Raw genomic sequence first — 13,460 nt, 5'->3', positions numbered from 1 at the left:
AGGAGGGGGATCCAAGCTGAGAGAGAAGGAAAGGCTAAAGCCTAGCTTCCACAGGACTGGACAAGGGCCAGGGGAGTCAGTGCTTAGGGAGGGCAGAGCCAAGGGCAGGGGGGTCCTGTGCACAAGAGGAACAAAGACGGGGCCAGGGGCCCAGGGTGAAGGACACTGGGGCCAAAGGCCCAGATGATGGAGCTGGCGCAGTCTCAGTGTCTGACGCAGGGCAGAGGCAGTCTTAGAGGGGTGAGATTGGGCCAGTAGCCTGGAGCCCAAGCAGGGCATGACCTGAGAGGGCAAGACTTGGTCTGGGATCCAGAAATCAAGCCCAGCACAATGGGCTTAAACTAAGGGAACCACTAAGAGAAAAGGGGCTGATGCCAAGAAGGTTGAGGCCCCACCAATGGGGTAAAGGCCTGAGGTGGCCTGGAATTGCATTGAGGCTGTGGCCACTGAAGTCATTAATTGGTAACTTTTGCAAGGCATGGGCATAGTGTAAGGTATGGTCAGAGCCATGTAATTAGCCCTTAGGGCTAACAGGTGCCCTGGGAGAACTAGCTGGCATCTAGAGGAACTGGGGCTTGCTTTAGGACCCATTAGGTAGTTAGTCTCCCTTCCAATCAATTACATCAAAGGTGTGGTGGGTGAATGAGAAGGGGAGGACACCCTAGAGCTGGAGCAGGGTAATGGTCACGTGGCCATCAGGGGGCATTTCGGCCACCCCTGGAGCCCAAACCTGGTTACAGTGACTCATTATAATATAACCAATTTGTTTTAAACTCTTGATTCCATAGGTGCTAATAGCCCTTTCCCTTTTTTATTGGTTTTGATCTTCCACTAATCAAACTATACTTTCTTCTGCAATTCTGCTGCTTGTTAGCTGCTTCTGGCTGCTATTTCACAGCCCTGCAGATATTTTTAGCTCTTGCTAAGAACACTAACTCCAGTTAATATTAACTCAGGTGTGGAAATAACTGTCAGTGAAGTATTAGATGCACTTTCAAGATACTCAAGAAGTCTGGATTTTCTTTTATGACCCTGAAAGAGTTGTATATTTAATTGTAATTACTACAGGACTAAAGAAACAACATATTCTATTATTTGTGCCATTTATTATGTTTTTAATACATTAAATATGATATAGCAAATTTAATGTACATTCCAATAAGGATGTTTTGCTTCAATCTAAAACTGAATACAGCCCTGGGCCCATAGCATATTAGTAAAGCTTCTAATTTCTTTTTACTTCAAGAAAAAAATGTGCTGTGATATATGTAATGATGCCCCCACACCATCTGCACCCCTACTTCCCTTTTCAAAACCCTAGATTTGCCAATGTAGATACTAATAACCAAATTGTTGTACCAGCTGCTACTGATCAGTGGCTTCTGTGTTGCTACAGGCTATTATTTCACAGGTGACAGTGCATATCGAACCAAGGAAGGGTATTACCAGATAACAGGGCGGATGGATGATGTCATCAATGTCAGTGGTCACAGGCTTGGAACCGCCGAGATTGAAGATGCCATGGTAATTTTCAGTAATGCCTAGGGCCAGATCCTCATGTGGTGGAAAACATCACAGGTTCATGGCTTTCAAGGATCCCTGCTAACTTAACCCCTGCACACAGAACCTCCCCTCCCAGGGCCAGATCTTCAGTTGGGGTAATGTTGCTACTCCTGAACTCTTCATCTGCGCATACCTTAGGTGGAAAAGCAAGGGTGATTGGGCTAAAGAAAAGAACCATCTCATGATGCAATCATGGAAAGGCCTGTTGAAGAAGTTCTAGTGAAGAGATTTCTCTCAGTTCCTCTATGGGTTGTGTGGCGTTCACAAAGTGAATCTGTGAAAGATAAATGCAGCTCCTTTGGCTGGATCAGCAAGATTTCATTTGGCATTTAGTTTCTCAAAGAACCAGCAATATTTCTATGCTCTTGTTATGTTAATTTGAGATAGTGAGGGAATCAGAACACAGAATCAGACTTCCCCTCTCCTGCCAACATCTTGAACAGAGTTGGTATTTTCCTCTAAATGTTGTGACTCAGGCCCTTCTGCAATATCTGAGCATGTTTTTGGAGCACTTTGCAGCATTAAATCCGGAACAAAGTACACCAGCTGATAAGCTCTCCCACCATGTGGCTAAGGGGTTGTGGGAACCCACAGAACAGAACATGGAGTCTTATAAAGCATTTGCTTGCGATGCTTGACCTGAATATGTTTGCTCCACTACGTGCCTCACTTGCAAGCAGCTCTAAGATGTGAAATTGGATAAGTCAAAGTCATGTTTATATTTCAGGAGTGATTTGTAATCTCTCCTCTGCACTGGGGTGGCTAAGAGGTTTATTTGCAGATTTTTGATTATAGCTCTTGGATGAAGGAATACAACACTTGCTATATATTTTCATGTTGGGTACCCTTCAGAGGAGCCTGGTACAATGAGGCTTTCTTCCATGTTTTAATCAACTTTAAACTAACATAACCCATTTTTCAGTTTGGGATTAGTACATGCTGTTTTGCTCAATCTGTATACACAATCTGCTCCATCAGTGTAGAAGTACTGTCAGTCTTAACAGTGAACTGTAGCAGAATAAACCACTATTGTGTACCTCAATAATGAAGACTGTCACTGAGGGAAGCAGCACCTCCCTTTCCCATTGGAAGATTGATGAGCCTAACTCTCCCTGGCTTTGCCCTGAACATTATGCATGGATGTGTGCTAACGCAGAGTGGCATCTTTGTCCTCAGTCTAGTGTCAACAGTTACCCAAGGTGTAGAGTAGATCTGGACTCTGCTGGAGATTCAGCTGTTCTGGGTCAGCAATCACTGGGACTGCAGCAGGACATATCCAGTGTCGGCAAGGAGGCTGTTTACAAGCTTGGAATCTGCATTTACACTGATTCTCTCTGTGAAAGCTACACAAATTAGTGCAGCCTGCCATGTGGCCTGCACTTGGGGTCTGTGACAGGGCACCCTCACCAGGTTCTGGCTGCACTCATTCCAAGGATAGAGAGGACCTTTCTCGTTTCCAGATTTATTCTTGTTTGCAGAAGGCCATGTCAAAAATACTACAGGCTTGTTTAAAAAGGAGGGCCTCTCCAGCCACACCCAGGCAACTTCATACTGTTTTCAGTGAGCACATCTACAAGTTCATTAATGTGCCGTAATTATGGCACATTAAGTTTAGTACCTATACTAATTTAATGTACCATAATTGGCACTACTGCACATTTGCACTGGTGCACACTTTTTCATGATGCTAATGCACAGTAGATTAATTCTACTGTGCATTAGCTCATTAGCACAGGCTTTATCCACTGCGTTAATGTGCAGTAGAATTAGTCTACTGTGTTCAAAGTGTCTCGTGAAGATGCACCCAGCTGGGCACATGGAGCTCCTGCTCATTGCAGCAGGAATGGAAGCTGGCCTCCAGGCACTGTGCTGTCAAAGCACGGACACAGGCCATGTTTATACTGCTGTGGAAATAAACCCGGCCTACGCACTCCCATTCCCACTCCATGTGCCAGCTCTAGAAAGGAAGCCAGAAGATGGCTTGGTCACACCCCTCGCACTGCTCATACAGTCTAGGTTCCTGGCCTACTGCAGCCTGGGGCACCTCTGGGGAATGCAAGTTCCTCATTTATGGGGTTGATGCAAATTGGGGGCAGATGAGTGGCATATTTCCTCAGCAGTGAAACTGAGCACCCTGCTCTCATGGTGCAGACATGCCTAGAATGGCAAAAGAGTTCCTTAGGGACTCTGTACTTGTTTAGCAGTGCTGCATTTCCCAGAACAGTTGGGATGGGCCCCTGGGTGGTACAAGGTCTGAAAGAGGGGCAGTTTGTTATATCTTGCCCCATTTCTTTTTTTTAAAAGGATGAACACCCTGCTGTGCCTGAAACAGCTGTGATTGGTTACCCTCATGAGATCAAAGGAGAAGGTATGTCTCTAAGAGCAAGTCCTGAATTGAAGTGTCAGCTGGAACTCTTTTTTTGGAGCTTCCTGCCCTATGTAGCACACTGAGCACTGGGGTAGATTGGCCAGTTCAGCACACCAGCAGATACTATTGTGGCCTGAACTCTCTCCCCTCCTGCTTCTCAATCCCTTTCAAGGGTCTAGTCTTGATACTCGAGGCCTTTGATGGTATAGGACCCTGCTAATTAAAGGCCAGATTTCTTGCTGCATCTCAGCGTGGTATCTAGCTTGACATCAGCTGCCAAAGTTTGACATCCTCAGGGAGAGACTTGCAAAGGCCAAGGGGGTGAGGGGTGAGTAAGTCCCCATGGGGAGCTGTTGGACAGATTCCATTCCACCTGCTAGGTGTGTAAAGTAGACTTGGGTGCCTGAGTGCGTTTCCATCCTCATTAAAAATCTTAATGAAAGAGATGGGTGGGTCTTTCTCCTCACTCCTTTTTTTGTTTCTCTGTCCTAAGAGCCACATGGCACAAAAGATGCATTAATAGATTTTCAGGAACAGGGTAGAATAGAATTGCCTGTGGGCACCTGAGTTCACTTCCCTCTGCTGTCCGGGCATGATGCAGCTGTCCCTTTCCAGTTTTCTCTTCCCCCACTAATGGCCAATCTAGCCTTAATCCCACTGGAACTGAGTCACTAACATGCAGCACATGTTTCCTGTTTGCTTTCCTTCCAGGTGCCTTTGCTTTCGTAGTGTTGAAAGATGACACAGTTCAGACAGAACATGTTAAACAAGAACTCAAAGCAATAGTTGCTTCCAAGATAGCAAAATATGCAGTGCCTGATCATGTGCTGGTAAGTGCTAGGAAGTGTAATTGTAAAAAATATCATGTGTAACTGTGCTCAGCAGGACTAATCCTTTTTCAGTAATGCCCCCTGTGTCCAGGTTCTCTTGAACCTTGACAGTCCCTGAGAAAAGTCCATTGCTGGTCATGTTGGTGTCTTTCCCTAGGCACAACAGTTTTCTTACCCACAGGCCTTCCTTCAGGATTCATTTCAGATATGCACAGTCAAGTGGTAAGAAGCTATGAGGCCTCAGTTTCTGTGTTCTGTGCCAGCTGGTAGGTGTGCCTCTGGATGCCATACACATCCAACCATCCAGTCTTTGGGCTCATTGCTCAGGCGTTCTTTATGACCATGGTAGTTATGGTTAACCCTTTCCTTTCTACAGGAGAAGCAGCATAGCGCAATGGGTATGGCTTGGGTATCAAAGACCTGAGTCCTGCTTCTGACTGCTGCTGAGATACAGTATTGTGTGATGCTCTGACTAGGGAGGCCCACCTTCTCGTGCACAGCCTGTGCAGAGTTATGCTGAGACCAGACTTTTTAAATGTTGGTGATTGCAGATGAGGGCTTTAGCTTTGTTGCTTAGCATCTGAAGTGACCTGATTTTTTAAAATCAACTACCAGTGTGCCAAAACTGAAGGGAAGGTAATAAGCCCAATAGAATCTAGTAAACATGACTTGTATTCCTTCATCCTGAACACTAATTGTTAGCCAGTGTTAGAAAGCTCTTGGGAGCCTCCTTAGGGCTGTGCCAGTGGGAGTGTCTCAGAGCAAGCGTTGCTCAGATCTTTCTATCTAGTTCCTACTGGGATGTGTGTTTCTTTCTCTTCACCAGGTGGTGAAACGCCTTCCTAAAACCCGCTCAGGCAAAATCATGAGAAGGTTGCTGAAGAAAATCATCGCTGATGAAGGCAGCAACCTGGGAGACATCACCACGCTGGAAGATCCAAGTGTCATCACAGAAATATTGGATGCCTATCAAAAATACAAAAGTGAACAGCGGACTTCATAATATGGAGTTCTGGAGTCTCTTTCCAATGGAAATTCAAAGGAACATCAAGAATCGTCCATACAACATGGTTCTTCTGTGGCTCGTCACCAAACTGCTCTCATTCAAAGGAGAACAAGATGCTGCTGCTTCTTGCAATGTGTGGTATGACCTATCATAGACACAGCTGCCCTCTCTGTTTTTCTTGGAAACTATAGGAGTGTCCAGGATACCTGCCTTAATCAATTTGCCATAAGAAAGTGTCTTTGCACTATTTTAGGGAGGATATGGAGCAGCATTTTGGGATTTCCACTAGCTACATTAAAACAACCCATTGGTAATGTAGCCTTGACTCTTGAGGTGGGGTTAACTTTTTGAACCTTGAACCAATACTGCTTCCCAGACACAGTAGCAGAGAAACACTTGTTCAGTTTTTCATGTTGACTTGGGCCTCCAAGTTCAAGTAGTTGTATTTAATAACAACAGTTTTGCCTTTTCAGCAATGCCATATACTATAGTACATATTCCGTGTACATCATCTGTGAAATGGGAAGAAACAGGTTAATGGATTAGACAGGCTGATTGTTATTACAAATTTCCTTTGGCACCCTATTATGCTTTTAGGCATGGCTACACGTGATTCAAAACAGCCAGTTTGGGAGCCAGGGATTCCCACGCTTTTCTTCAAGGTGGTATTTGCTTCTATCCCTGTGTCATCACTGATAAACCTGAACCCTTCCAGATACTGTGGATAGTAACACTCACTACTAGCTTACCCTGAACCCTATGGCACTTCACATATCAGCGATGTGGCTCTGGCAGAGGTAGGAATTGAAACTCGATATTGTGGGTGTTAGCCCCAAGGCCATTCCATCTTTCCCCCATCACCCCAGACCTCCTCAGTGAGCTGTTCACTTAAGTAGATTGCATACCAAGGCAGGAATTCAGTCCTGCATAGTTAGATGTGACCTTTAGAAACTCAGAGACACCAGGCTGGATTTTTTGAGAGACAGTAGGTTTGTCTACACGTTCATTAATGTGCTGTAATTATGGTGTATTAGGTTTAGTACTTGTGATAACAGGTACTAACTTAATGTGCCATGATTGGCGCTATTGTGCATTAGCACAATGAATACTTTTTCTGTAACACTTAATGCCCATCTACTGTTCATTAGTGCATTAGCACGGTTTTTTGCCAGCTGCACTAATGTACAGTAGAATTAGTCTAATGGGCATTAAGCTTCTTGTGTAGATGAACCCACTGAGGATCTGCCTGGCAGCTGTTCACCCTTGGAAAACAGGACAGGCAGGCTGCAGCTGGAAGGTTTGCCAGTGGAACAAACTCCCTGTGACCTTGGGCTAGTCTCTTCAGTACTGAGAATCCTCATCCCCTGAAGGAGAATCCTGCTTCACCAGTACAGCAGGACCTAATTCTGAAAGTACTTGAGAGGGCTCAAATACAACAGTCAGGGGACCAGGGTATCATGCTGTTCCTGTACCATTGTTGGTTTCTAGTGCTATGGAAATGCTAGCTTGCCTTTCTGTTCTACTCTCGTGGGAAAGGTTAACTGCAGAGCTGAAGGTAGAGCTCTGACATGGGTTCCATAGACTGCAAGAGGAAGGCACATACTGTTAAACAACTTGAGGAGTGTAGTCTTGGTACAATGGGAACAAAAAGCCAAGGGAATGGGGACAAGCTGGAAGAAAATACTGTCTTTTATAGCCATGCAAATACATCTGAGTTGGTATAGCTGTTTCATTTGCATAGTGCCTTACATTAGGCATTTAGGAGGGCTCACCCGTAACTGCAATGGTTAATTAAAAAAAACCAAATATTTCCCTCATTCCTTCTGCCTGTGAAGGGGTTAAAATACACTCTGTGGGTCTGATCATCTTCATTTTTTTGAGGGAGTTTTGCTGGTCCAAGGACTTGATATGAGCATAAGCCTGCTTAGTGCTTCGCGAACAGCTTCTACATCAAATATTTAAGTCAACCTCCTTAGGCTCAAGGCAGCCTTCAGAAAATACCAGCTCTTAGTTTTCACTCTATTTTTTTTACTACAAATAAATACTAGAGAAATTATTCTGTTGCAAAGAACTCAGAAAGCCCACAGCAGGGCAGAATGGTTTTGACATTATGGATTCCTATTTGAAATCTTTGGGTTTACCTTGTGAATCATGTTTGCACACCTAACAGTGCTCACATTGCATGTCCTATTATGCCATCCTTGAAAGGATCTCAAGGCAGCCCAGGGTTCTGCAGCACCTGGTTGAGAATCATTAGTTTAAGTGATGCCATTGTTGCTGTGGGCCATTTGGAGCTGTTGAGCTACGTTTTGGAACTCTAGCACAGACCTCACTTAGGCTAAACCAGGACTGACTTTACAAAGGGCAACATGATTAGTCAGTGCTCAATCCCTGAAACCAACCACAGCCTGAGTTGCAGACCGAACAGCATGTTTTGTCTGCAAACCTATGGAGAGGATAGCTGTGAGCTGCTAGGCCGCAAGGGGTTACAATGCCAGGTCGCTGATCGTGGAAGCAAAGCTCCAGCAGTTTATGGTGGAATCTGCCTTCTCAGACCATAGTTTGCCTGTTTCACATAACTCATGGTTTGTACATGAGAGTGAACTTTGTACCTTTGCATATCAGAAAAGCAGACAAATTGATTGTTACTAGTGGCTACAATTCTAATGCAGTACAATTAGTAAGATCAATCCTGTCTGGAGCAGTTCTTCAGAGTATTCCCACTCTGAAGCAGGACAAGCTGAGTATGACACTCCTTTCATCCCTGATAGATTCCCTCCAGATCCCTGGGGATCCCCAGAGACAAGAGGCCAGAAGTGCAGAAGTGCTCCCCTTTAACAGTTTGAAATCAGAAGGCTAGGACTGCTCCCAGAAATGCCCTTTCCATATTGTGTGAATATACAACAGGCAAATACTATTTTGGTTCTGATCTCCTAGCAGATACATTGCCAACATAAACTGCAGCCCCAAATAAGGCAGAGTTTTACACTTAATATACATGAAATACTATGCAACTCCCCATAGCCTTGGTGCCACAGGGATACTGGTTTTCCCAGATTTAAAAAAATCCCCAATTTTCATATTAAAAAAGTAACTGCAAATCCACATTTGTCCATGACTAAAATGAAACACCGCCTCTATATATAGTGGTATATTAACAGTGTTTCATTTTAATCATGGAAAAATGTGGATTTGGGGTTATGTTTTTTAATCTGAAAATGGGGATTTTTTTAAATCTGAGAAAACCAGGATCCCTTCTAATTAAAATATGCTCTGACTTGCAACACTGGCAGGGATGAAGCATAATAACCCTGATCTTTCAGCATGCTCTAGCCTTGCCTTGGTTCTGAAAGCTGTTCTGTATAGGCCACTGGTCACACTCGCACAACCCCACTGAGGTCAGTGGGGTCCCAGGATGGTTTGTCCACCTGGCTCAGGTTCCAGGCTCAGGGCCCTCAAGTATACTTATTTCCTTCCCTAGAATATTAGATTATACAAAGCTTCCAAAGTCCTTAGGCATTTCTGTGCTTGGGATTGATCCCAGAAGGGAATAGTTGGGGACAAGCAATACATTGGAAAATGGGAGAACAGCACAGATTTTACTATAAAATCAGAGCAAAGGTACCAGGATCTTTTACATCCTGTATGGTCCAAAATAAGCTCATGGACTTTTTTTTTTTTTTTTTTTTTTGCAAATCAAATTTGTTGCAGCTGATGTATCATCAAAAAATAAGATTCTAAGTCACTTGAATGCTTTGCTTTTTTTTAATTGAAGGGCCAACAGGAAATGAGAAGAAAATTAAGGCTTTGCATTGTTTATGAATTCCTTAGAGCCTCGTGGTAACAAAATGTTTCCTGTTAAGCCTTGTGTTTATGTCCAGCATGCACCTGTTTAATTTCTTCACTCTTTCTGCCAATGACTTTTAGTCGTGCTGCCTTTTTCCTACTGTAGGCGTAAATGTTTATAATGTACCAATGACAGAGATCATGATTCTGTTACATTTACTGGAGAGAAATCTTTGTTCTTTTTACAGATGAGAGATAAATACAGAACAGATTAACGAAAAACAATAGGATTTCTGGTCCTAATGCTCAGTTTTGCTTTGATTGATTATTTAGGTCTGGTTATACATTACATGCTTTTCAAAATAAAAGGGCGTTTATGCACATGGTCCAGGAAGCAGGGGAGGGGGGCTTTAATTAGAGCGGCTCCACGAGCTGCCCTGATTAAAACTTCAGGAGCATCACGTGTATCGGCATTTCTGCACTGGAAAATGGTGGTGGGGGTGATTTAACTAAAGCTCATTGAACAAGCTTTAGTTAAAGCACCCCCACTGCCATTTTTTCAGTGTGGGGATGCTGATGCACATGACGCTGGAGCCTGCTAGAGTACAGTAATTACAACACTCCAGCAGCCTTGATTAATTGAGTCTGCTCTGACACACTGCAATCTATACACACTGCACATGTATAGGCGCCCAAAGGTATGAGATCAAAATGAATTAAACCTCAATCCAAGCAACAAATCTGCTGCTAAAATCGCATTTCCACCACAAAACTTTCACTACAAAACAGAGCTAGAAAAGGGGACGAGTTCTTGTTCTGACTTTGGACTTATTTCTAGTGAAAAAACAATAAAGTGAATTAATTTGAAGCTAGTTTGAACCCTAGTTCTGAGATTTTTCTTTCACTTGCCTCCACCCTCCACCATCCAAGGTGGAGGAAATCTGGGGATTTTTCATTGTTAATGAATTTGGACAAGCCTGTACAACTGACTTGATTCATTATAAGGACCCCTTGGAGTTTTACAGACTGCAAAGTCTGATGCACAAATGACATAAGAAAAAGGACTTTTTGGGACAGGGCAGAGAGTTTCTGAGACAAGTGAACTTGTAGCTGTTAGAAGCCACCTTGAGCAGATGGAAGTAAGATACTATTTGACCAAGGGCATGTAAAGTTTGCAAATGCCAGCAGTACAACACATCTCTGCAGAGATATAGCAGGGCAGCTGCTGTGGTGCTGATTATAGTAGTGCAATCAGCTGCCACTATAGCTGTGGCTATTTTTCTGGCCTCCCACAGGTCCTGGTGCCTGATGCTGCTACCCTGATCACTCCTCCCCTTATACTACTGCAGGTCTCCAGAGATACATTGTCTCCAGTGAGGATGTCATTAACCCATTGAATACTACTATTCAAGTATAGCACTATTGAGCTAACACAGCTAAGTGTATATTGTGTATGTTTATTAACTGATTCCCCAAGGTACTTAGTTTCATTCCAGCAGCTTAGCTATCCTACAATCTTATTTAGATACATGTCCAATTGCATTCACAGCTCCTGCAAGATGCAAAAGCATCACCTGGGAATGGTGAGCTGCATTATGGGGTTAAAATAGAATTTTATTTTTTCCTCCATACTGTTTTCTGAAGCTGCTGTGGTGATTCATTTTCTTGCAATGATCTTTTGTATCATGGAAGACTGGCTGTGCCTTTAGCCTGAATATCAGCTCCACTTGGGATTGTGACAGGACCCAGTTATGGCTGCAGTAACTAGTCACACACCTGATTTCAGAAATAGGTTTAAACTGACAAGCAGTCTGATTACTTTCTAACTCTTACTCTGTGAGTGGTTCAGAACTGGAACAGATTCCTGAGGGATGTTGGAGTCTTGACCATTGGAAGCTTTTAAGGACAGGTGGGACAAAGTTGTCTGGGATAGTGTAGACCAGTGGTGCTCAGCCTATTCATCTGTGGGCTGGATGGAAGGTGTGGAGCTGGTCTACAGGCTGGATCCCACAAGCACAAGTGGTGCATGGGGTCAGCCTGTGGGTGTTGACCCAGCATGTCTGGATCAGGTCTGTGCACCCAATAAAAGCCCATGTGCCTGCATCTGCTCTCATGCCAGCCTGACCTGGACTGGACCCTGCATGCCCAGATTGGGTCCTGTGCAGTGTCCTGACCCTGCACACCTGGATCAGGCCTTGTGTGCTGGCCTGATCCAGTTTATATGGCTATCATCTGGCCAACAGGGCTCCTCACAGGTCCAGAAATTTGGCAACAGAAGCAGTAATTAGTGCTGTCACTGCTGCCAAATTTCCAGACCTGTGGAGAGACCCATAGGCCAGGTGTGGCCTGCTGGCTGAAGGTTAAGCACCACAGGTGCACACAGGGCAGGAAGTTAGGCTAGATGACTTCCTGAGGGCCTTCCAGCCCCTTCCCCCCTACATTTTAGGTAAAAGAAGTAAGCTGTTTTTCTTGACAATCCCATCAGTGCAGCCCTGCAGTGGAGGATACTGTATCACAAGAATGAGCAGTGTCACCAAGAAACAGTCCAAATAGGAGCAACCTGTAATCTAGTAACTCTTGGTTGCAGCATTGATTAGGACTATCATAGCTTAATGGAGCAATTAAAGAACGATTTGTATAGATTGCAATTGCCAGTTCTCCCTCTGCGCAGTTAATGTCCCTCACCCCATTTTGGAAAAACTGGCTTGTAGGTAAAAGGTTAGCTAAGCCCCTCTGTCCTTTCAATCAATTTATTTGCCTAGACTACAAGTGCCAGATTGCTGTCAGGTGTGGGCTAGAACCTGGGACCTCAGTCTGGCTGTACAGCCACTCAGTCCACCATGCCACCCAGAGTGGCATAAAACCTATAGTATGGCCCAACCCTCCACCCACTCCCTGTCACTGAAGTGGCCAGCTGAGGTCAGCTGACCCCTCCACTTTTCCCCATATAAACCTTTCACCTAGTACAGGAAGTGTCTGGGGAACAGGACAACATGATTCAAGACTGCTTTGCTATTCCCTCTGGCTTGCTCCTCAGCTTTGCTTTTCTTGGCTTCTTTACGTAGCTTTTTCCAGGACTTCACTCTTTCTGATCTCCTGGTTTCTTGACTCAACTTGCTCCTAAACCCTGCTTTTGGATTGACCTGCTGGCTTCCTGACACAGTCCGATCTCAGATTCCACTCACTCACCCCACCCTGGTTGGCACCTCGATCCTCAAGTGACCCATACCAGGCCATTTGTATCCTGGCATGACAGTTGCTAAGAGCACTGGCCTGGGCCATGAAAGACCTGGACTCAATTTCCTTCCGTGACAGGGACTTCTTGTGAGACCCTGGGCCTGTCCCTTATGTCATCTGGCCCTCAGCTCTGCAGAGTTGACAAGTGGTACATTACAGCCCTACCACACAGAAATGTGTGAGGACAGCCTCTCTCCTGACATCAAAGTGCACAGATATACCAGTTGCGGAGGCACCTGTTTATGTGGACCGATATCCACTGGGAGGGAGTTGGAGTTCACCTGCTTCTCTCTGCTCCCAGGCACCGCCAAGACTAACTGAATTCAAAACAGGATGGATGAAAACCTTCACATCCCATCTCCCTGAGCAATACCAAAGGCAGCAGGTTCAGAAGTGTGTTTACCAGATTGTCTTTATTATTGCCTGCCAAACCCTGAACTCTTCACCTTTCCTGTCCTCAATTTCCTATTAGTTTAAACTTTAAAAGTGTCATTTCTGTATTGTTAACAATGTGTTGGACAGCACCACACTGATGCCACTTCATTCTTCTCACTGAAGTTACAACCCCATTCCCGAAGGAGCCTAAACCTGTTAACAAGCAAAGATGTTTTCAGACTCTTAGATGCCTTGTTAATCTGGGGAAGCTGAGAGATGAAGCAGGCAGGTAAGA

At 44.6% G+C, this 13,460-nt stretch overlaps 1 protein-coding gene across 3 annotated transcripts in view; it reads left to right on the top strand.

Annotated features, from left to right (window-relative positions):
* Positions 1-9,456, top strand: part of ACSS1 (acyl-CoA synthetase short chain family member 1) — a 70,213-nt gene extending 60,757 nt beyond the window's left edge. For all 3 annotated transcript variants that reach the window (XM_090052441.1, XM_090052449.1, XM_090052457.1), the window contains 4 exons: positions 1,397-1,524; positions 3,868-3,931; positions 4,643-4,761; positions 5,588-9,456. In XM_090052441.1, coding sequence (XP_089908567.1) covers positions 1,397-1,524; positions 3,868-3,931; positions 4,643-4,761; positions 5,588-5,764 — 488 coding nt within the window. In that variant the 3' untranslated portion in view covers positions 5,765-9,456. The remainder of the gene's footprint in view (positions 1-1,396; positions 1,525-3,867; positions 3,932-4,642; positions 4,762-5,587) is intronic.
* The last annotated feature ends 4,004 nt before the right edge of the window (positions 9,457-13,460 follow it).

This window comes from Crocodylus siamensis, chromosome 1 (genome assembly GCF_052110815.1).
Source record: "Crocodylus siamensis isolate JL-2025a chromosome 1, ASM5211081v1, whole genome shotgun sequence".
Lineage (NCBI taxonomy): Eukaryota > Metazoa > Chordata > Crocodylia > Crocodylidae > Crocodylus > Crocodylus siamensis.
The sequence above is the reverse complement of the archived record's forward strand: the minus strand, read 5'-3'. Positions and strand labels throughout refer to the sequence as shown.